At 41.3% G+C, this 22,397-nt stretch overlaps 2 protein-coding genes across 5 annotated transcripts in view; one reads left to right on the top strand and one right to left on the bottom strand.

Moving 5' to 3' along the window:
* PUS10 (pseudouridine synthase 10) overlaps positions 1–5,406 on the top strand; it is a 79,939-nt gene extending 74,533 nt beyond the window's left edge. For both annotated transcript variants that reach the window (XM_005305647.5, XM_065589640.1), the window contains exon 18: positions 2,201–5,406. In XM_005305647.5, the coding sequence (XP_005305704.2) occupies positions 2,201–2,239 (39 nt within the window). In that variant the 3' untranslated portion in view covers positions 2,240–5,406. The remainder of the gene's footprint in view (positions 1–2,200) is intronic.
* A 1,286-nt stretch (positions 5,407–6,692) lies between these two features.
* The window catches only part of REL (REL proto-oncogene, NF-kB subunit), a 49,607-nt gene continuing 33,902 nt past the window's right edge, over positions 6,693–22,397 (bottom strand). For all 3 annotated transcript variants that reach the window (XM_065589638.1, XM_065589639.1, XM_005305650.5), the window contains exons 5-10: positions 18,222–18,362; positions 12,564–12,668; positions 12,019–12,231; positions 11,630–11,704; positions 11,421–11,495; positions 6,693–9,786 (exon numbers count right to left, since the gene is read on the bottom strand). In XM_065589638.1, the coding sequence (XP_065445710.1) occupies positions 8,954–9,786; positions 11,421–11,495; positions 11,630–11,704; positions 12,019–12,231; positions 12,564–12,668; positions 18,222–18,362 (1,442 nt within the window). In that variant the 3' untranslated portion in view covers positions 6,693–8,953. The remainder of the gene's footprint in view (positions 9,787–11,420; positions 11,496–11,629; positions 11,705–12,018; positions 12,232–12,563; positions 12,669–18,221; positions 18,363–22,397) is intronic.

Raw genomic sequence — 22,397 nt, 5'->3', positions numbered from 1 at the left:
TTTAAACTCTGGCTTTATAATGTTCATCAGTGCATAGTGGAGTGTCGTTTAGCAATAGGGAGTTTTGCTTTGCATATTATGCATGCCATACCCTCTCCCTTTAACAGAACTTCAGAGAAGTGGGGCTGGATCAGAAATAAGAGAAATGTAACTGTTCGTATCAATGCCACTGATTCAAATGCAACACTGGATAACATCTGACTACTTGCTGGTAGCCTCAGCTTGGTTTCTAATTGACACCTATCCATATTACAGTCTCGTTACCCTTGATGGCAAATGAGCATGAAGACTAAATTTTTCTTGTACCAAAAGATGGTCCCTGCAAATCAGGAGTTAGACATATTGGTAGGGCAGAGTATGGGAGGAAGCCTGGGCTGTACCTAGGGTGACCAGATGTCCCGATTTTATAGGGACAGTCCCAATATTTGGGGCTTTTTCTTATATAGGCTCCTATTACCCCTCACCCCTGTCCCAATTTTTCACACTTGCTGTCTGGTCGCCCTAGCTGTACCAGATCTTAGGATGAAGGGAAGATTTTGCAAGTATAAAAACCAGGCATGATCACTAATTTCACATTAAAAAAGAAAAGAAGGAAATAGAAAATGACTTAAGTTATCTGATCCTAAATTCTTAAGCCTCTGTCACAGAATAAACCCACAGAGTCGGCTGTTTGGAATCCCGATTACAAATCTTTTAAATTATAAATGAATTCCTGGCGTCATTGAAATCGGTAGGAGTTTGGCCTGCAGTGCAGCCAGGATTTCACCCATATACGTTTGAGGAACTGCACACGTAGTACAAATGTTTAATTCTACTATCATAATCAGTATTGTCATCTGACTACATAGGTTTTAAAATATAGTGATTGCCTTAAGAAAACGATGGACTAAAATAAGTTATTTAGTTTCTGGAATTTCAAATGGAATTGCTGAAATATAATTATAAAAATTATTGATACTGTGGGGATTCTGCTTTCCTAACATTTTTTAACTGCAGAGAACAGCATAGGCTTGGGTTTAATATTTAAACAAATGGCTGCAGTTTAATACTTGTTTTTTTTTAATGTGAAACAGCCAGCATCAGGATTTTATCTTTGCTAACTGTATCCCTGTAAAGGGGAATGGGTGAGGAGCAGGAGCCTACAAAGACAACTGCTGAACATGAGGAACTAATGCTAGACTGCAGTTGATAAGCGTTGCTCTCATGCTGAATGGTGTCAGTGCAATTATTGCACACAACTATGAACGATGTCTGGGGACTTGAAAATAATTAGTCATTTTACTAATAATGGATTTTAGCCTAGCCCAAGAACCTAATCTTTTTATGAAGATGGAGATTAGGTAAGGAGTAGGTATGATTAATTTAGGCAATCTTGAAGCCAGGGTGTTTAATGTGCCATCTTTGTGACCCCTACTTGACAAATGCCTGATGCTTCATTAGTGACGGATGTGCTGCCTTGGGAGCAGAGCTGGCAACAAGTTTACACCCAAAGGGAATTGGCCATGGGGCCTCTGTGAGGCCGGGGAAAAAATAATCCAGATTCCATTAATTGTTAGACTTGCTGCTAATAAAGTATGTGTCAAATATGATTTGTGCATTTTGACCAGAAGTAATGATGACTTAATCATCTCACCTACATAAAATCAGCCATCTTAATTTTTGAATGAACTATCCATGTTGAGGAGTCATATTTGGGAAGTGATTGGACTTTACTCAAACTCTGCCCACAGTTCCAAACTCCGTCCTCAATCGCAGAATACCTGGATGTTTCTGCTGTATTGATCAGCAATAACAATAGTTATTAATCACATTTAACTCACCCTAATCAACCTGAAATACAGTTTAGAGCTGGCTGGCTGCAGCCTCAGACCAACATCACTGCATTAGGTCACATTTGGAAAAGCCCAGTGTAACCTGTAAAGGTTAAAAGCTTTTTGGCTTTTTCAAAATGCAGTCTTACACTGTGCAGAAATGTATGGGCCACCAGAGAAATGAAGATACCCCATGCCACTGTGTACCAGCTCACTCCATCTCTCTTGTGCTATGCTGTTTTGTCATGTCTTTTTAAGAATTTGTTCCCCTTTTGTATGAAAGTTATTCTTTTGTTAATATGCAGAAAGCGCTAGTGGCAAGTCTCTTCTAAAACACCAGCTCTCCTGATCTAGTGATTTTTTGCTTTCCACTCCCCTTTCTCTTTTAGTCTGTTGATGTTGATTGGCCTCCAACCCTGAATGATTAGAGTCTTTCAAGCTCGGAAGAGGAAGAGTGACTTGACTCTCTTATCAGGAGCTGACAACAAATTGAACTGTGCACTGTATGATAACTTGTTTATCCCTTATATTTCTGTTGAACATTTGGATCATGTTGATCTGTTAGTTTTTTTTAATTGGCTTAAAAACTCAGGATCAGTTGATGCTTGTTCAATTAATTTGCAGCCTTATTGTAAATAAATTACTGTCCCATGTAAAGGGGTCTCTGACAGGCAGATGTATTAATAGCAGTAAATGATTTCTTTTAAAAAAAAATTGAGAGCTGTCCAAACCCGGATCTTTGCGAGATATAGCAAATATGCTTTCCTGAATACTGTTTGAAACCCTTTGATTGAAAAGAGAAGTTCCCCTCCCTCAAACCACACATACCATATATCATCTAATTTTGTTCCCAACCATAAAAAAAAATGTAGACACATGTTTGTATAGATACCATAAGCATAATCTTCTTATCTAGATGTTTGTACCACTTCCCAGATCAGCAGTCTCAAAGCCTGATCCTTAATACGCCAAAGACTATTCATGTAAATGAGAATTGTCAGGATCAGACCATAAGAAATCAATTATATATTGTTACTATGGAATTCTGAAATCAATGAGACGACTCCTGGAGTGAGGTACTGCTCAACATGAGTAGGGGCAGCAGAATCTGGCCTACAATATTTTCCCCATATATGTACTAGTGCTGGTTAGATTTTGACTATTGCAGGGGGCGGCTGAAAACTTTATACTCAAAAATTCAGTTCAGAAATTCAGGGGGTACCTCATACTCCTATTATCTTCTGTAGGCCAGGGTCCCTGACCAGCCTACGTGTTCCATGTCTCCCCTCTTGCTGAGCCCCCGGGTGCAGCATGAGAGATGTAGTCTGGCTTGGGAAGCCACAACATGAAGGAGAGTGGGGACATGAGGTGCCTGAACTACAACTCTTTGATGTACCATAGTGGAATTAGTGAACAGAAGTATTTGGGGGTTTGGCTGACACTCAAACATGTTGGGGGTTTTGTTGAAAATTCCAACAGAAAGTAGCCAATTTTTTGGAAAAATGTCATATAGTTGAAAACTCAATTTTCCATCAGAAAAACAGTTGTAATGAATTTTTTTTTAATCATCCCTAGGCTATACTTACTATGTTCATTGATTTGATTTTATTGTGCTGCTACTTTGGCGTAATACTGGCAGGTCCAAGTTCCTCTGTGAAAGAGCCATAAAAGTGGCGATATGTTCGTGTTATGTTTTGCGCGGCAGGATAAAGAGTTGCAGTTTACACCACATCCCACTTCCTGTACAAAAAGTGCAAGATGGATAAAAAGTTCTAAGTCATGATAGAATTTTAGCATGAAGTAGACAAAGGGTGTAATCTACAGAAAGACAGCTAATTCACTACCCATATGGGTCTACCAGCAGTAGGAATGGTGAGGCTGTAGTGTAGATGGTTTTGTCATTTTTAGGTCAGCAAAAACATTTGAGACTGGTCTGCACTACCAGTGGTGAATCACAAGGCCCAGATTTGCCACTGTAGCTGAAGTTAAAGTATATAGAAGCATATGAAAACTTGTGTATAAATTAATGAACCCCCCACTTTAATATGTGAGTGTGAAATGGCCTCACAGGTTGTAACCCAAATCAGAAATTAAGAGGACTTCCTTAAAACACATCTTACTATATTTGATAAAATCAAGACTGAGTGAGTGTATCATAGAGCTTTTCTGCACCTATGAAGCACAAAAAAAAGAGATGAATAATACAGGAAAAATTGAGAGGATTTGGAATTATTAAAGAGGCTTTTTCTTAAAGTGTTTCAGGAATATGTCAGGTATTCTGCAAGACATACTGCTATTTATGTGGTGGTTGGGGGAGGAACTGTTGGGTGGACTGTACCCACTGCTAGTATCAGGAAAGTTACCCTTACAGATTTCAGCATGGCACACCTGTGTTACAATGTCAGCTTCCAGTGTAGGGCCAGGCCTCAGAGTCTGTAAGTTGGCGTAGTTCTGCTATTGTCAAGAGAGGTCTGAGGAGCCAAACGCTTCCAGCAATAGTTGGTTTTGTAACTGTTCACACAGATGATTATCTAACACTAAGAAAGGAGGCAACGTGAATGATGGAAAACATAAGAAATTGAATTCACGAAAGAGAAACCCAGTGTAATTGTCTTGATTTCTTGAAAGAACCTATTGAAGTGAACTAGATGATAATGATTTCTAAATTCCAAAATCTATAGGGAAAAATCAGCAGAAATAGACATAGCAGATATCACACAACAGCCCCTTCTGTATGTTACAAAGCTAATAAGGCAAAACAGAAAAAAGAGAGAGCGAGCTGCTACTGCTGTCTTAGTACAGAAAAACACTGTGGTCACCATTATTTCCAATATTCCCCTAATATAGCTTGTGCTATGGGAGCAATGAAGACACAGTTGAGAGCTAGAGTATAGATGGATGATGAAATTGTAAGGGCTATTTTAAAATACAGGGTCTAATCTCCCTTCAGTGCATCTACAGAGCTCCCAAAAATCCGGAATCAAGACTGGCTTTCCCTAATACATCTGCATTGCGCTATAATCAGGGGTGAAAGTAATTTAACGGACTTACCGGTAAGCAGGGCAGCCAGGGTCCTGGGCAAGGTGGGGGAGGGGGACTCTGGGCCCCTCGAAGGGCTGGGGCTGAGGTCAGGGCCAGACTTCCCCAGTCAGCCTTTCACCGCTGCCCAGCCCACACTGACCATGGCTCCAGCAGCAATTTAAAGGGCCCGCCCTCCCAGTTGCTGCTATCACGCCAGTGGCGTCCAGCAGCCCTTTAAATTGCCGCTGGACTCCCAGAGCTCCCATGCCAGCGGCTGGAGCCCTGGGCCCTTTTAAAATCGTCAGGCCCGGGGCAGCTGCCTCTTCCCATACAGTCGGCTGTGTACCGGCGGCCACCTTCTTACTGGTATGCCGCATCAGCTTACTTTCACCTCTGGGTATAATGCACATGAAACTAAGCTGGTAGCTAAGGTGCCTATATATGTAACCATCCGATTATGTTCATTGGCTATGTAGTGAAAGTCATTACATAAAATATAAAGAAAATTCTGAAAAGCTAATGTAATTTGTTTTGCAACTTTGTTTAACAAGAAAATAAACCCTTCTTTCCTTCAGCCTGTGTTTGTTTGTAATTTACATTGCAGAACTGGAACTAAAATAAATTATATTTTTAATTTAAAAATAACATCAGGGCAAAACTTACTCACCTTTACTCTTTCAAGTAGCATCACTGAATTAAGGTGATAGCTTGTGTGAACAAAGGGAGCAGGATTTAGTCTATTATAGAAACTTGTCAGATCAGAAATGTAACCTACTGAAAGGAACTATGCAAACAATGAAAAAAAAAAAAGTTGTTTCATACATTGCAACATTTCAGCCCAAAGAGACAGCTTAGTGTATATAAAAAGTTATTAACATTGACTCAGAAGGAACTCTAGGCATCACTAAAACTACTCATTCCCCCATCTGTCCTAAACTACAAAACACATAGCTTTTTAGAATTGGGTCAGTGCTATGTGGAAAATAGATTTCCTATTCAGTTCAGAATTTAATGGGACTGTTGTCCCTCAAAGGTCATAGGAACTAGGGTAGCCAATAAGAAAACTGACATTAAACCCAGTATTGAACATCCTTAAACTTGAGTGATGATTCATTTAACCCAACAGGACTTGGTGTGAGAATAAGGATTTTCAGGATCAACTCCCATAATGCAGAAGAAAAACGTATGTTAAAATAACTAGAGTGGGTGATATGTGGTAAATCTAGAGAACATCATCCCTACTGTTCACTACTCTAAGGAAAAGGTCCCCTGGACCTTACATTTCAAACAATAGCTGTGCAACTGCCCTCTGAAACTCAGGCTTCTTGAAGGTGTCAAAGACACCCAAAAACTGAGCCCCTGCCAAAATATCACTAGTCATTTTTCAGAAAGTAGGCCTTAGGCCTACACAGAGTTTTTGCACGGATCTAACTAAACTGGTAGGTTTAGTAAAGGTATTCATATTTGTAGCTACACCAATAAACACATCTTTATACCAGTGTAACTGCCTGTACACTAGGGAGGTGTGCTGATTTAACTAAATTTGTTTTTCTATCAATTTAGGCAATCAATGCAAAAACTATGTAGAGATGCTCTTAAGTCACAACAATACCCAGTAGTTGTGGAAAATGCCTTAAAAACAAATTTCCTAATATGAACAAAACAAAAGCAGTGTCTCTCAAGCTGATTTAAGCTTTTGGGGCCTCACATGAGTAGCCTCATTTAAGTCAAGGGGTATTGGAGGGGCTGAATAACGTTAGGATCAGATTTTTTTCCCTCTAATGTTCTTGAATTGTCTACAGGGATGAAGTATAAACACAAAGCCAGCTTATCTTGGAGCCAAAAAGGAAAACACAGAGATGAATGAAAATATTTAATTATACACAATAAAACAAACTGTACCCAAGCATTTTTGAAATAAAAAATTACTAAAATGTTAATTGAGAACTTTAAAGAAACTGATTGAACAGATATTTCAAGCTTTATTTTGATCTCTCTGTTTCCTCAGTCATGCTCTGTTTGGTTATTACACCTACAAAGCACATGAAAAAATGCTGCTTGGTCCCTTTCATTTATTTTAAAGCTATTACAAAAATGCTGAAGACTCGCACGTTGCAGCTCCTCTCTCATTAGATTTATAGGAAGCACCTGTCCAAGCTCCAGCTGCATAAATATAGTTTAAAAATATCTGCAGAAATTTATACACAGACCTGCCCTGTATTGAGCATTATGACTAGAGTTGCATAATCACCTACACCAGTGGCTTTCAACTTTTTTTCATTTGTGGGACCCCTCAAAAATTTCAAATAGAGGTGCAGACCCCTTTGGAAATCTTAGGGCTTGTCTTCACTACCAGGGTAAGTTGACCTAAGTTACACTACTCCAGTTACGTGAATAACAAAGCTGGAGTCGACGTAGCTTTGGTCGACTTGCCCCAGTGTCTTCACTGAGCTGCGTTGATGGGAGACATTCTCCGGTTGACTTCCCTTACTCTTCTCAGAGAGGTGGCATGCCGGGGTTGACTGGAGAGTGCTCGGTCATTGATTTAGTGGGTCTTTACTAGACCCACTAAATCGACCCCTGTTGCATTGATTGCAGCAATGTTGATCTCCCTGTAGTGAAGACCAGCCCTTAGACATAGTCTGCAGGTCCGCCTACCACAGGTTGAAAACCACTCACCTACGCCCTTCAGATTATTGCTCTGAATCAGATTTATTTATTTTTGCATCTGTCAGTTAGACTGCCAGACAGCAATTAGACTTATACGAGTTTTAAAAAGTTTAGTGATGCCTTTGTCAGTGGATAAGACTGTTTAAATAGCTTAAAAAAGTGAATGAATCTGATTAGAGAACTTGTTGCTATAAAAACAAGATAACCACAAAACCCCACACAACACAGAAATATCATTTATGGACATTATGGGCTAGATCCTCACATGTGCTTGAGTTATGCTTGACAACCTATGGAGCTAAGGGGGTAGGGCATAGCCCCTGATTCAGGGTGCAGATGGGAATGACTCTGGATGCCCAGAGCACAGCATATTTTGGCCATATATCCTTCCCCCTTTGATGCCAAGAGCCAGAAGTAGGTGGTACAGAGGTTTATGTCACCCAGGATTCTCCTATGCAAGGGGACTCTCAGCTGTTTTAGGTTGGCCCAAAGTCACCAGAAAGGAGGTGTATGTAAGAGGATCTGACCCAATATATTTTATGTAATTCAAAATAAAAACATGCAACCCAAAAAAGTATATTCCTTACAGTACCAATCCCATGCTACCATTCATAAAGCATCCAGTACATTACGGTAAAAAAAAAAATACCGAGAGAACAGTGCAAAATGGTTTTGCTTCTTTGTTCAATAATTCATGTCACACCATAGCTGCACTATTTAAGAACTCCAGGGAACATTCTAATATTTTTAAATAGACCTAACAATGACATAGTCATTACCATTTTTAAGACAAAATTTGCTGTCTAAGCAAATTGAGTGAACATATAAATGTGAAAAAAAATATATCAGTGCATAAGCTAAGTTTAGCAATAAAAATGTATATCTAAAAAATGTTGAGATAGCGCTATCAGGTAAGAAGAAAATATTAAGAGGACTAAATGGTCCTGCTGGTGTAAGGCAGTGGCCAATTCCTGGATTGTCTGGTTTGTTATTTAGCAAATTTATATTAATTTTGTAAGGAGCAACAACTGTTTTCGTTTCCAACTACTTCTTTCCCTTAAATTATATAAATGTAGCCCCATGAAGATACTTGTTTCCATCGGTGAGCTTCTGCTGAGTGCAGGAGGTCTTTAGCACTTAGCAGCCCCCTTCACTACCCCTTTCCAACACTGTAAAAAAATTATATGGGGTTATTTTGATGTACAAATTCCCAAACCCTATTCCCTAATGTCACCTTTAATGTGGCATCAACCTTTGATCAGCCACCCTAATTACAGTCTGAAATGTGCATAATAAGTTGCACTGACAAACATTCTGAGAGGAAAAGTTAGGCTCCCACAGCAGTAACTATGAATATGAATATTCAATTACATATAAATTGTCTGTTGTCTGTCTCTGGCCATTAGAGAAATTTTGGATACTAGTTTTCAGACTGACAGCAAAACAGAGACTCAGTGGTTGAAGCTCTGCAATAGCGTCTCTAAAGTGAGTCCAAAGGTGCTCAAAAGCTCTTCTTCACCTTGGGTCCCATCTGTATAGTACTGGCTATTGGAAGCACTATTTTGATTATTCTGAATAAGATTGCTGGGTGACCTTGATTCGTTCATAACTTGAGGGTCTAGGAAACTGTAAGTAGTTGAATGAAATGCGTTGGACTGTGAATTAAAGGATGAGCTACAAGAAGCTGCAAGAGATGTACTGGTAGAAGGCACCTGATGGATTTGCCTCCTGTGATCACTTGGATTTAAAACTTGATTAAACGATGTCTTTTCTACGTTCATGCTCATGCATCCCATTTCATCAGTCTCCATGTTAACAATGCTGGGTGCTGTGACGTTTATGGTGTGAGCCTGATGCATGATGCTGCTATCAGAGACATTCTGCATGTCTTGCTGTGACATTGCTGATGCTCCTATACCATTTGTGCTGGTGAAATCTCTATAGTAGTTTATATCCTTCTGATCAGTCCAGTTCAGAACATTTTCATGAATAGCTGAGAGAGAACTGCTACTCTGTGGGTTAGAGTGAAGTGCATCCATCACAAAACTGTTCTGTGCGTGTGTATTAACTGTGTTGCCTGATGAAGAAGAGGAGCATGGGGAATGCCAACATGAAGAAAGAGCTTCATCATGCTTAACCGGTCCCATGGCCTGCACATTTGTAGGCTGATGTGGGATTGGATTTGAATTGCATGTGGGTGGGGAATAGTAAGACGGAATTTGACTGGTGCTTACAGGAGTTCTCTGCAGCGGCATAATCGGAGTTTGAGAAAACATATTTGGTTCTGTGAAAAGGAAACACAGTTGTTAATTAATGCATGGAAATTATAAGAATGAAAAACATGGCAGGCAGTTCAAATAGTCAAGCCTGCCAAAGTCGTATATCAAAAGCACTAAGCACAGGCTTAACTTTAAGCACATGTGCAATCCTATTGACATCAGTGAGATGATTCATGGGCTTGCAGTTAAGCACCTACTTAAGTGCTTTGCTGGACCAGGCCACAGTGCTTAGCACCTTGCAGGACAAACCCTAAATGTCCAACCTGCAGTTAGACTGGCTGTACACGTCACCCTTCTCTTTACTTGAAATGTGGAAGCTAGAGAAGCTTACAATAAAAATATGGATGGCTTTGAGGCTGTATAGTAAGTACTCTCAATATCTTAGGGCATGTCTGTTCTGCATCTGGGAGCAAGCCTCCAGTCCCAATCCACAGACTTGTACTAGCGAATATTTAAGCAAACGATGCGGAAAGCCCAGAAATTTAAAGTTAAACTTCACTGAAAAGAACCAAACATCTGAAAGCTCAGAGATATGCAGAGATAACAGATATGATTTTCAAAAGGGCCTAAATAAGTTGGGAACCTAAGTCCCAATGACTTTGAGACTTAGGCTCCCAAGGCCGAAATCCTCAAAGGTATTAAGGTGCCTAACACTTTGACAATGGGACTCCTAAGACATTTAGGCGCTTTGGAAAACTTTACTCAATGTTTAGTATTTGTCCAAACAACTTTACCTCCGACCCAATCTCCTGCTGCTCTCCCTGGCACCAGCCCCCTACCCCTCTCTCTCATTGAAAAGGAGCAGTACATGCTTGCTCGCTTGCTCCCTGCTGGCTGTCAGGGGCTCCTGCCCCACGTCAGTGCTGGACTTTGGGGATGGGGCCTATTGTAGACCTCTGGTGTTTGTTCCCCTCTTACCCCTGCTATTGAAGAGCTTCTCGTTCCTGCAGTGAGCTGCCCCCTTATTGCTGCTGCTGTCATGAGGGAGCATTAGGGGCCGGCCTCTCATACTATCAGCAGGGGGCAGACTCCAGAGACTCCTCATTGCCAGGGGACAGTGCTCTTGCTGAGAGGGAAAAAGACCCCTCAAATCTTCCCCAACCATTTTTTAGACAGATTCACGTTGGATATTTTCTTCCACCTGAGGGGCAGGCCTATAGCAGCACTTTCAGGATGGAGAAAGTGCAGCATACACCTTATGAGGGTGATAGTTACAATTTACTGCGGCCCTTCGGGAGACCATGAATGAACTGGGGGAGACAGGGGCAGGTGCAAATAATAGGTGTCTTCAGGTAATACTACTGCCTTTGAAGTTTAAGTGCTAGAGTCCCGGTGGATAGAGGGAGGGCCAGGTGTGTTCTCAGTTGTGTGCCTGCATTTACATGTCAAGTTATTGCAACTCAGCATGCATGAACCAGAAAGCGAAAGGTCTTTTTGATTTCTCTGTATATGCATTGTGGCAATTGTACACGCAAACATCACCCCACCAGTGTCTCTGGCCACTGAAAACTAGCCCCCAGTGTTTGGAAAAGCTAAGGGCCCTCATTATACTGTCTGCTATGGAAAATGGACACTGCAAATCAGAGAGGAGTCATTTGTTTCAAACTGATGCTGGATTGACATGTGCAGACAGATCTACCTTTCTTAATTATCCTCCCTTCGCCAGGGATAGACCGGAATGGAGCTGCTTTGGGCCTCTCGGACACATTGGGACCTGCGATGGAAAAGGACATTAATCCTGTTATTTAAGAATAGGATCTCTCTTTTTAAAAAAATAAAAATCTTTGCCCAAATTAAAAAAAAAAAAAAAAAAGAACATGGAGGCAAACTACCAAATGTTTTCCTTACCATATTCCTGCATGAGCTTTTGCAAAGCCAATGTTGATATTTGCCTTTGCCTTTTCACTTTATTACCATAAGGATCTATATGGAGGAGGAGAAAAAAGTATTGGTAATTAGGATGCTCTCCACAGTGTATTTGTAAAGAACATTTCCAGAACTGATGTATGCCTTCTGTTTATAATGGAAAGGGTCTTCCCAAATGTAGTTCTCATAGATATGTGATCTAAACAGCTGATACAAAAAAATCACAACCCACCATCCTTAATATTATTCTAAAGAAGGACAATGCTGGAGTGCCGTTAGCAAAAACACACTTTTACTGATTCATGGTTGCTCTCTCATGTAAAAATACAGTGCTGGCATACTCTTAAGAATTCTACTAGTAGGAACTGTACCTTTTTCATCTGGTAGATATCTGAAATCCATCGACTCACTGACTTCCTGGTCAGAGGGTCTTCGCAGCTGCATCTTTACCATAACTGGTTCAGTGATGTCTTTGTAAAATGGTGGGGTTTTGAATACAATAGCGACTTGGCGATGTACATCAGCTTGTGAGAAACTACCTTTGGCTTCCCATTCATTCAAGACAAATCTGACTTCTATATCATCTAGTCCATCAGAAACAGAAGGTACTAGTTAGTACAGAGAAAAAAAACTAAAACCTATGGCCAACATTTTCAAACTTGCAGGCCTAAAGTTAGGCATTTAAGTCCTTATGTAGGCTCCTAAGTAGCCTGATTTTCAGAGGTGCTGATGACCTATTGAGTTCAATGGGAGTCGAGGGTGATCAGCAACTCTGAAATCAGGCCACTTATTTAGGAGCTTAAGTGAAGGTTGAGGGGCCTAACTTTAGGCCTCCAAGTTCGAAAATGTTGGCCTTCGCAGCTGAATACATTTGAAATGTATTCTGGAAAGAGGGAGGGAAACTAATCACAGTTACCTTTTTGAACCTTGTCACACAGTAGAAATATTTCATCTCCTCCTTTTACACTTCCACAGTTCTTGTTCACACGACAGATTCTCAACTCTGCTGTGTTAGGAGCTCCTAGAGATAAACAGGAAATAGCGATAGGACATAAGGACACAAGAATGGCCACACTGGGTCAGACCAATGGTCCATCTAGCCCAGTATCTGGTCTTCCAACAGTGGCCAATGCCAATTATGTCAGAGAGAATGAACAAGGCAGGCAATTTATTGAGTGATCCATCCCATGTCGTCCAGTTCCAGCTTTTGGCAGTTGAGGTTTAGGAACACCCAGAGCTTGGGTTTGACCATCTTGGCTAATAAATAGAAAGGGCTTTATGAAAGTGCCCTGGGATGACTGATGGGCAGGTATAACAGCAGTGTTATCAACATGAAGGGATGTGAATGACAGGGGGTGAGTTTGAATGCATGTCTGTACTGGACCTGGTATTGAAGTCTGGAGGGGGTGCTCCATCTAGCCCTCTCCACTACGTAAGGCTTTGTAAAGCATTAGTGGTTGCCATAGAATGAAAGTGCAGAGGAGAAATTCTGATACATATAAACTGAAATGAAGATCTCCATCCTGCTTGGCCTAACAAGGCAATAACTGGGGCAGGGACAGTGCACACCTGGCATTCAAAGGTAATTTGGAAGCATGTTCCTAGACCAAGATGAAATCAGTAAGCCGGTGATGAAGGCAAGAAAGATGAAGGCTCTGGTCATGTAGCCTTTTCCTGTCTTGGGCACCAAACACCAATGCTGCTACTCTTAACCACTTATCTTCCATATTTATTCCAAAGCCAGCTCACATTACTGTTGCAAATATTTCACCACTTAGCCAGTTGTTGTTACTCAACATTACAGAAACTCTGACCCATAGAACCCGCACGCAAGGGTTTAGTCAATGACCCTTACACATCACTCTGGAGTTGCTGGAAAGGGTTGGGTCAGCAATTCGTTAAAGTGATATCCTCCCCACCTCAGCACAGCAGATTATAATTTTTACTTATTGACATATTTGGTCGAAAAAAAGGCTAAGTTTGGCCTAAAAGAGATGGACAAATGAGGATGGGGCGAGAGTCAATGGGTCTTCCTATACACTCACATAGCATCTACTCAATGTGGTCCCAGTCAGGATTGGGATTGCTGGGCACTACCACTATATAAATATTTAATAATAAATAGCTAACAGGGTTTTAACATTTGGAGGCAATGGCTAAGATTTTCAAAAACACGATACTAAAGTTAAAACTCCAAAATTTGGATTTAGGCATCTAAACATGTGGCCAGATTTCAAAAAGTACCCAACAGCCCCAAATAGGGTCTACAGGAATTTCTGGGTGTTCAGGACTTCTGAAATCTGGCCACCAAGGCCCCAGTCCAGCAAAATACTTTTAAGCATGTGCTTAACTAAGCATGCGAGCAATCCCAATAAATCAACATATGTACATATGCCTAAATTTATGCATGGGTTAGGTGCTTTGCTGGATCAGGGCCTCATTTAGGTGCTTAAGTATAGAAAATTCTCAAAATCTTGGTAATATTGCATATTATCATCTGTAATTCTATACAAGGGGCCAGACTGGGCTCAAAGACAACCACCACACTACTTCTACTGACTTCACCATTTGGCTAAAGATATGCAGACACAGAAGGCCTCTGGCATTCTTTCAGTGCTCACAGAGGTACTGGATCAAGAACTGCACTATGCAAGATTACATCTGGTAGTCTCATTGTTTGTCATTACAAAATAAATCAATACAATTAGGATAGCATAACTGCTTAGCCCTGAACAGCATGGTCATGCTGGAGACCTGCAAAGCTTTGGAGTCTTCAGTGCCCAAAGTAATTATTTAATCTACCACAAGTCAGAGTTTAATATATTAACAGTAGCTTTTCATGAACAAATGTGGGATAAAGATTAGGATACTGTTTCAAATTGATATACTTCATAAATAATATAATTCATATATATCCAAGAAGTATGCTGGGCAAAAGGAGGTCCAATAAAATTTATAGATTACATCCCAAAAACCTAAATTAAAAGAACATTAGGGTTGCAAAGTCAAGCAGTTGAAAGTTAGGAAATCTCCTAGTTAAGGCTGCATGTGCAACTATAATTCAGTCCCTTTTTGCATATTCATTATGATACAATCTTTACATACATGATCACATGCTGGTTTTCTCCGACTCATTCAGTGCACAGGACAGACTGTGCTCACTGAATGAGCAACTCTTCAATATTTTGTTTCATCCTCATCATTCAATGTGTGACCACATGCCTCACTGCACACTATTCAAAACCTCTGCATAATAGTACAGAATTATTAATTTCCTCATGATGCTCTCAGCGTAATATCTTAGTGCTTTACTAACATTAATGCAATTGTCTTCACAACAGGTGGGTGAGGCATAATTATTAGCCCCATATTACAGATGCCCAGTAATTCCGGGTGCCCAGTTTGAGAGGCCTAGTGCCTGATTTTTCAGAGAATTTGGTATTATGTAGCATTTTATATGTACGTAGCACAGCTCCCATTGACCTCAGTTGCAGCTGAGAGTGATCAGCACTTCTGCAAATCAGACCCCAGGTGTCTCAAGTTGGGTATTCAGAAAATGAGGAACACACAGTGACCACCATGTGAAAATTCTGGTTTACATAACTTGCACTGCATCACACAGGAACTCTACAGCTGTCCCTGCAGTTCCCAGTCTCATTCACTTCACACTTTCCCCAAACAAGGCAGGTATCCTACAAAGGGTCTCCTTCACTACACAAGCCTGATTCATTCACTGAGCCAAGACACGTTGCTTTTAGCTCTATCACTCAATGAATCGGGGGTCCTGTGGAAAAATTAGTATGTGATCAAGTAATTAAGGACTGTATCATAATGCATACACACAAGGGGGATGAATTCAGGTTGCATGGGTAACCTTAATTCTGGCATTGCCTAACTTTTGAGTGCATGACTTTGCACCCTTGATGTCCTTTCAACATAGTTTTCTGGGATGTAATTTCCTAATTTTTTTTAAAATGCAAATCGAAAAAACAGAAATTCCACCATGTGGAACCATACTGACCACCAACACTGGACATCAGTGTTCAGATCTACAGTACAGACCACTGCCACTTGAGCGAAGAGTAACTGTTGTTTTCTATTTGTTCCAGTCACTAGAGGGAGACGAGACTCACTTTGCCAGTCTGTTTCACAACTATTTGATGACAGCAAAGGAATGTTAAGACTCAGGAATCCTGGGTTCAGTTCCAGGCTCGGCAGAGGAGTATTCTCCAGTGGTTACAGACATTCTATCCCTATTTTTGCTCTCCTGCCCCTGCCCCCTCCTTGGCTCTCAATGAAATGGCTGTAAGAATGTTTTTTTTTAAACATACATCAAAAAACCATATTTCTCCCTGATCTCATTCTCAGAAATGGCTGAACCGTTTTAGCAGAAACTTCCCAAAAATGTCAGCCTGAGGTAGACACCCAACATGGGAAATTTCAGCCTAAACAATTAAAGTTTGGCAAAGTTACAAGCAACTGAAAACAGGAGCCATCTTAGCTATAGACCGTGTCACCTGCACTATCTGTTTTATAAACTGGCACTGTCTTCTGCTCCATCAATACCCATTTAATTGTTTCCACATTAAATTCATACATTTCAAAAATGAATAAGTTGATAGAGACTAGAAATGACAAAAAGTGAAGACAAATTATTACACTGAATGCATGTGGGCAGAACAAAATATATGACAATGCAGAAAGAGCTGTAAATATTTTTATTGCTACTTGTTTGAGCAGAACTGCAAAAGCTCTGGGTGAGTAATGTAGATATCCTAAAGTCATTAGCAATACAAACTGTATTCAGATCTTCTCTGTCTATAAAACATGAGAATATACTGAGAGTCACTGTTCAGTAGGAGGAAAATTTGTGTTATCTGAACAAAGTGGCTGTTTATTGCATGTATTCAACTGCATAATTTTGGTCACTTTATAATATTCTATGAGAGAGAGTGCGTACACATTACACATATTTTTAACCAAGGTCAAAACCTGACCTTTCTTCATTCTATATGTCAGAACTAGTTTGAAAAGGTCAACAATTTCACTTTTTTTGAGGAACGCAGATCTGAAGCTACCATTCCCAAAACGAGATGTCACAGCAATTCTACCGACTTGTGGTTGACGTTATGCATCATGTTTTATTTACACTACCACTAAGCTACAATGGAGGACTCCAAACACCCATAGTACAAAACAAAATCACCCACACGCACACCGTGCTAAAACCAAAGCTTAGCAGGGACTGACGTCAACTGAAAGGCACTTGTACTTATGTTTTAGCATATTTCTAAATGGTAGCTGAAACACGTTGCTTTTAGCTGTTAATGTTATCTCAACCTCACCTATTATGGCAAAGCACCAGCTCTGCTATAAAGTCCCTGAATAAAACATTGTATAGCATTTCTTTTGGCAGAAGTAAGATTTATAGCATGTTTTAAAAGTAGGTAAAAATAACAAAAACCCTGGTTAGAACTGAATACTTCCATAATGGTTATGTCAATTCATAGCACAACTCTCCTCATCAACTGCATAAATGCACTTTTCTTTAAATCAGTGACTTCTGCTAAAATAATCAGTCTCATGACCTACAAAACTTGGCACAGAAATGTCTTATCAGAAAGATGACAAAAATAATTGCCAAATTCTTCAACAATTATTAAAGGCTATTCTGCAAAGGCAGAATATAAATATTTACATCTCATATTTCACACTCCTTTTTCAGACGATCTAGTTACAGTGTAGTGAAGTCATTCAAAAAATCCTCTGAAAAAGTTAATCCTTTGCAAAACAGATATTTATTTGTGGTAAAATTCCATCCTGGACAGTGAGTCAGCACAAGACCTATGCACCACTTAAGGGGTCAGACCCTGAGCTGCTCTAAACTGGCATCACTCCATTGAAGGCAGTGAAGCTACACTAACTTATACCTGCTCAGGTTCTGGCCCAGGCCCTCAAAATAAGGGTTGATGGGACATAAGTGGTTTAGAGCTTTGTGCTAACTCTCTACATGGGTGAATTTCACACACTGGGCCTGATCCAAAGCCCCAAACAAGTCAACAGAAAGATTCCCCAGTTATTTCAATAGGCTTTGGATCAGGTCCTTGGAGCACAGATCGAGTTTTATGGCAGCTAAGTCCAAGGTGGGATCATTCTCAGCAATCTTGATCACTACAAAATATTGTAAACGCCTTGCCTATTGGAAACTGGGTTTCCCGTGGCTACTGCTGCAGTACATAACCAAGGGCCATGAAAGGATCTAACGAGTAGTATGACTGAGATAGATACTGCACGTCCTACTACCCAATGTCAACACACCACTCCTACCTTTGTTCGACCCATTTGATATCCAACAGGCACATACACAATCTACAGTCCATATTCTGGCCTGGGCTCGAAGCACTTGGATCCAAAGCCAGTGCTAGGATCCTTGGCCCTGTGTTTGCATTGGACAGCGTAACAGAGCCGGAGAGCTGAGAGGCAAACGGCTGGGAAGGTGGCCTGACCCCTGTCACTTCAAATACAAGGGAAAATTTATCACTTAAAAGTGCACCTGTCCAGGTGGGATACTTACGGTTATCATAAATAGGGTTGGAGATGACGGGAGGAAGTGGTATCACGCAATTGCCATGTTCATCAGGGAGGAATACCTGAAAGCAGAGTCTCACGACATTGAGGTCATACTCATCAACATTGAGCAGCTGTTCTTCGGGCACTGGAAGATGAAGAGAGATGGCAGAGTAAGTTATCACACAGAAGCAGCAATCACACTTAAAGAAATTGGGGTGAATCTCTGCTGGTAGAAGCAATAATGCCACCAATGCATGGAGGATTCACCTGTGACACTCACTAACTCCCGCAGGAGCTGTACGTATCAATCCCTTGCATGTGGAACAGTAGCCTTTAACCCTTACTCCTTCAGTTACAAAGCCCAAGGCTGCTGCAATGAAAGTGTGTTATTCACCCAAGCTGCCTCTTGGATTAAATGTGATGGGCCAAACTGTGGCTGCCTCTCGGCAGCTGCCCTTGAGGAGAGCAAGCAAGCACTAGGGACGGCGCCTGTCTCCCCCCACCACAGTGCACTCTGAACAGGAGGCAGCCAATGTTTAGACCCAGTTGTTTAGCCAGCAAATGCTCAAGGCAATGCAACACATACCAAAATAATGGTTCCCAACCTTTTGGGGGCTCCCCTGTTTGTGAGGGATCTGCACCTGGGTCTGCAGTGGGGACAAGTGCCATTGTCTCACCTGCAGTTGTTCATTCCCTCCCCGCGACCTCTTCCAGTTCTCCCCTTCAAAGTCTTTATTCATTCTCTCCAAGCTCTTCCTCAAGTCCTTCTCTGCTTTAGGGTTTCCCCATCTTGTTTCTCCCTCTTTTTTCCAGATCCCTCCCTATTCTCTCTCTCTCATTGCCTCCATTTTCTCTCTCCCACCCACCCTCTTCTCCCCCACCACCCCTCATGCGTAGTCAAGATGAGAACATTGACAATTTTGCCTTAGCACAATTCTTCTAATGCGTAGGAGGCCTTGGGTCCCAACGGCCTGCCAATAGACAATGCTGGGGGATTCTGCACAATGTTAGGTTATTTTCTTCTTAGGATGTGAGAAGAAAATAAACATCCGGGGGGGGGGGGGGGAGGGGGAATCACCAAAACAGCAGTCTCTGTGCCTACAATGCCTCAGGGCACCACCTCTGTTCTTGCCCCATTCCCGGTGTTCCTCTAGCTACAAAAACCAAGATTTGGCTCTAAAAATGCCTGTTAATACCTCTCGTTATTAAAAAAACAAAACAAAACCTCCTTGCCCCCACTGACAGGTACAATTATTGGGAACCATATTTTAACTGAAAAAAGAAGATGCATTTCTGCTGATTTGAGTCTGTTCTGTATCTTTGGGAATAGCAACTACGTATCACATAGTGGTACATTTAGATGACACAAGAAGTAAATCCCTGTAGGGAATTTTGTTCATACACTTTTCCCCAGTGTAAACTGAGACATCATATAACCCATGCCTAGCATTTTAGTTTTGTCCAGCCTTCTACGTCATTTTAATTTTCAAAAATCTCACACTGGGACATATCGTACTTCAGATATTTATGACCTCATCTATTGTTAGCTTACTGTAAAAAAAAAAAATTGATGCTAGAAAAAACAGTTATCTGAATTTGATGATATTCTCTTTTAAAGTCTAGAATTAAGTTATCTACTAGGGTTTTTTTTAAATGACACCACAGAAAAGAAAGATAATCTGATTTCATTTATTAGAATGGGAGGTCCCATCAAAGAGCTATTTAAAGAAGCTTTTCTCTCTTCCAAACCTATTGTTAGCCTGAGAACAGTTTTATGGTCTCATTTAGCCATTCAAAGAATCACAAACCAAATGCCTGCAGTATCAGCAGACCATAATAATTCTTCCAGTTCACCCATCCTCCAAAAACCTCCTACAAATTTCATTACCACCTTAGTACTGGAGATGTCAAGAGTGAAGCTTGAAACAATGCTTGGACCAACCCCCCCCTCCCCCCCCCCCCCCCAAAAAAAAAAAAAACACCCAGTGACCACACTGTACTGATAAACGTCAAACACTTGCATCACCATTTTGGTGTCCGCCCCCACGAAGAGTAGGAGGTGACACCCACCCACTCTGGTGAGATTTTTTTTTCATTTTGGTATTATTGAAATAGTACATGCAGCAAATTCAAAAGGGGTTCCTCTGCATTTTTCATTTGCAATTGTTATTTGAATATCTCAGTCCCTCCAGATCTCAGTTTTAAAAATAAATTTGATCTTTCATTTTAAACATGGGATATTTATCTATAAATGCACCGGGAGTTGAAAGTTAAAAAATAGCCCCTTTACAGCTTTAAAAATGTTGGATCCAAACCTGGTGTCCTTACCTGGGCAGATCCTCTCCTGACAGAGTTTTGTCAGTGTAAAGAGTGCAGGATCAGGCCCAGCTAATTTATCAGACAGTCTAAGGTAAAGTTTCAAAAGCACAATATACATTAGTAGCAGACTTTTTAATTTAACAAAACAGGGTCTTTGTGAAGCAGGTTTTGTCACTGGTACCATTTCACCCTGTAAACTGCATTTTCTGTGCTCAGACTATCTCAGATAACCTGCACCTGAACACACAGTGTTAGTACTTCCCGCCCAACTCCCCTTACCTAGATCTAGGGGCTGGATGCTGGGCCAGGAACAGATAGGAGGCAGCTTACATCTCCCTATTCAGAGGCTGCAGGGATCGGTGCTGCCCCAGTCGAGGCGAGGATCTGGTATGGATGCCTGACCTGTTAGTAGCAGTACTGCAACCTACCCTGTAGAAGGTATACATGACAAGGGCAGTCCTCAGGGCTGAGCTCAATTGCTAAATGCTTCAACAGCTCAAGGGGCTTTGCACAAGCACAATCTCTGCAATGCATGTCCACCGCAGCCATGTCACTCCCTAATCATCCTCCTCCAACGCCACATCAACTTGCCATCACTCTGCCCCAGAATGCACCTGCAGCTGGGGCTGCTGTGAAGGTGACACAGCTGGCAGAGCTGGGCCTGGGCATAGGGGACCCCTACAATACAATTATGTCTAGTTGGCTAACACAGACTCAATGCTGATTTGGTCTCTCCAAGGTCAAACCAACAGGAGTAGGCAAGAGGACTCAGGAGGCTGAAGGAACTGGGATTGTTTAATCTACAGAAGAGAAGAATGAGGGGGGATTTGATAGCTGCTTTCAACTACCTGAAAGGGGGTTCCAAAGAGGATGGATCTAGACTGTTCTCAGTGGTAGCAGATGACAGAACAAGGAGTCATGATCTCAAGTTGCAGTGGGGGAGGTTTACATTGGATATTAGGAAAAACTTTTTCACTAGGAGGGTGGTGAAGCACTGGAATGGGTTACCTAGGGAGGTGGTGGAATCTCCTTCCTTAGAGGTTTTTAAGGTAGGCTTGACAAAACCCTGGTGGGATGATTTAGTTGGGAATTGGTCCTGCTTTGAGCAGGGGGTTGGATTAGATGACCTACTGAGGTCCCTTCCAAACCTGATATTCTATGATTCTATGACTTGGAGGTGCACCTTGTAGAGTTTCTGCCAAATGCTACCTTCATGGGAAGATATTTGTGGGCTTTGGATGGGGCAGAAAGCATAGCCCCCCTACCCTGCAGAGCTCAGATCTACAGAGCTCAGATCTACAGGGAAAGGCAATGCCAAACTTGTGCACTCCAGAGAATCTGCAGTGGGGAAGATCCTCCTTGCAACAATGCTCGTGGTCTCTCCTCTAGACTGGTATGGCTCTTGGAGAGCAGTGGGTGGTGCCTATAGGTTTATCCAGACTTTTTTACACGGATTTGCTCTCCTCTGCAACAAGCTCTGGTAGAAATACAATGGAAACAAAGATATTTGGGAATGACTATTGGTTTGTTTCTGCTGCTAGAATTAGGCCTGAAGACAGTTTCCTGCTAGGATGATTCAGTATGTTGCAAAGATGGGATCTCTGAGCCCAAACCCCTTTCTCTAATTGGACAGGTGGCTGCTCAACCTAGCTCAGGCCTAACAGATGAAGTCCACTCATCCTTTTGACGTTACCTGGCTGATATAAATGTTTAATTTTTTCCCTCTTGACTGAGTCTTAGGGAATGGCATATTAGCTGTCCCAATGTCTCTGGTATCTCGTCCGCTCCCCAACAATTTAAGCAATGACATCTCAGTAGCATTCAGGTTCAGGGACTGAAGTTGGCGTTTCAGCACTAGCCT

This window comes from Chrysemys picta, chromosome 3 (assembly GCF_011386835.1).
Source record: "Chrysemys picta bellii isolate R12L10 chromosome 3, ASM1138683v2, whole genome shotgun sequence".
Classification (NCBI taxonomy): domain Eukaryota; kingdom Metazoa; phylum Chordata; order Testudines; family Emydidae; genus Chrysemys; species Chrysemys picta.
This window is presented reverse-complemented; position numbering and strand designations above follow the sequence as displayed.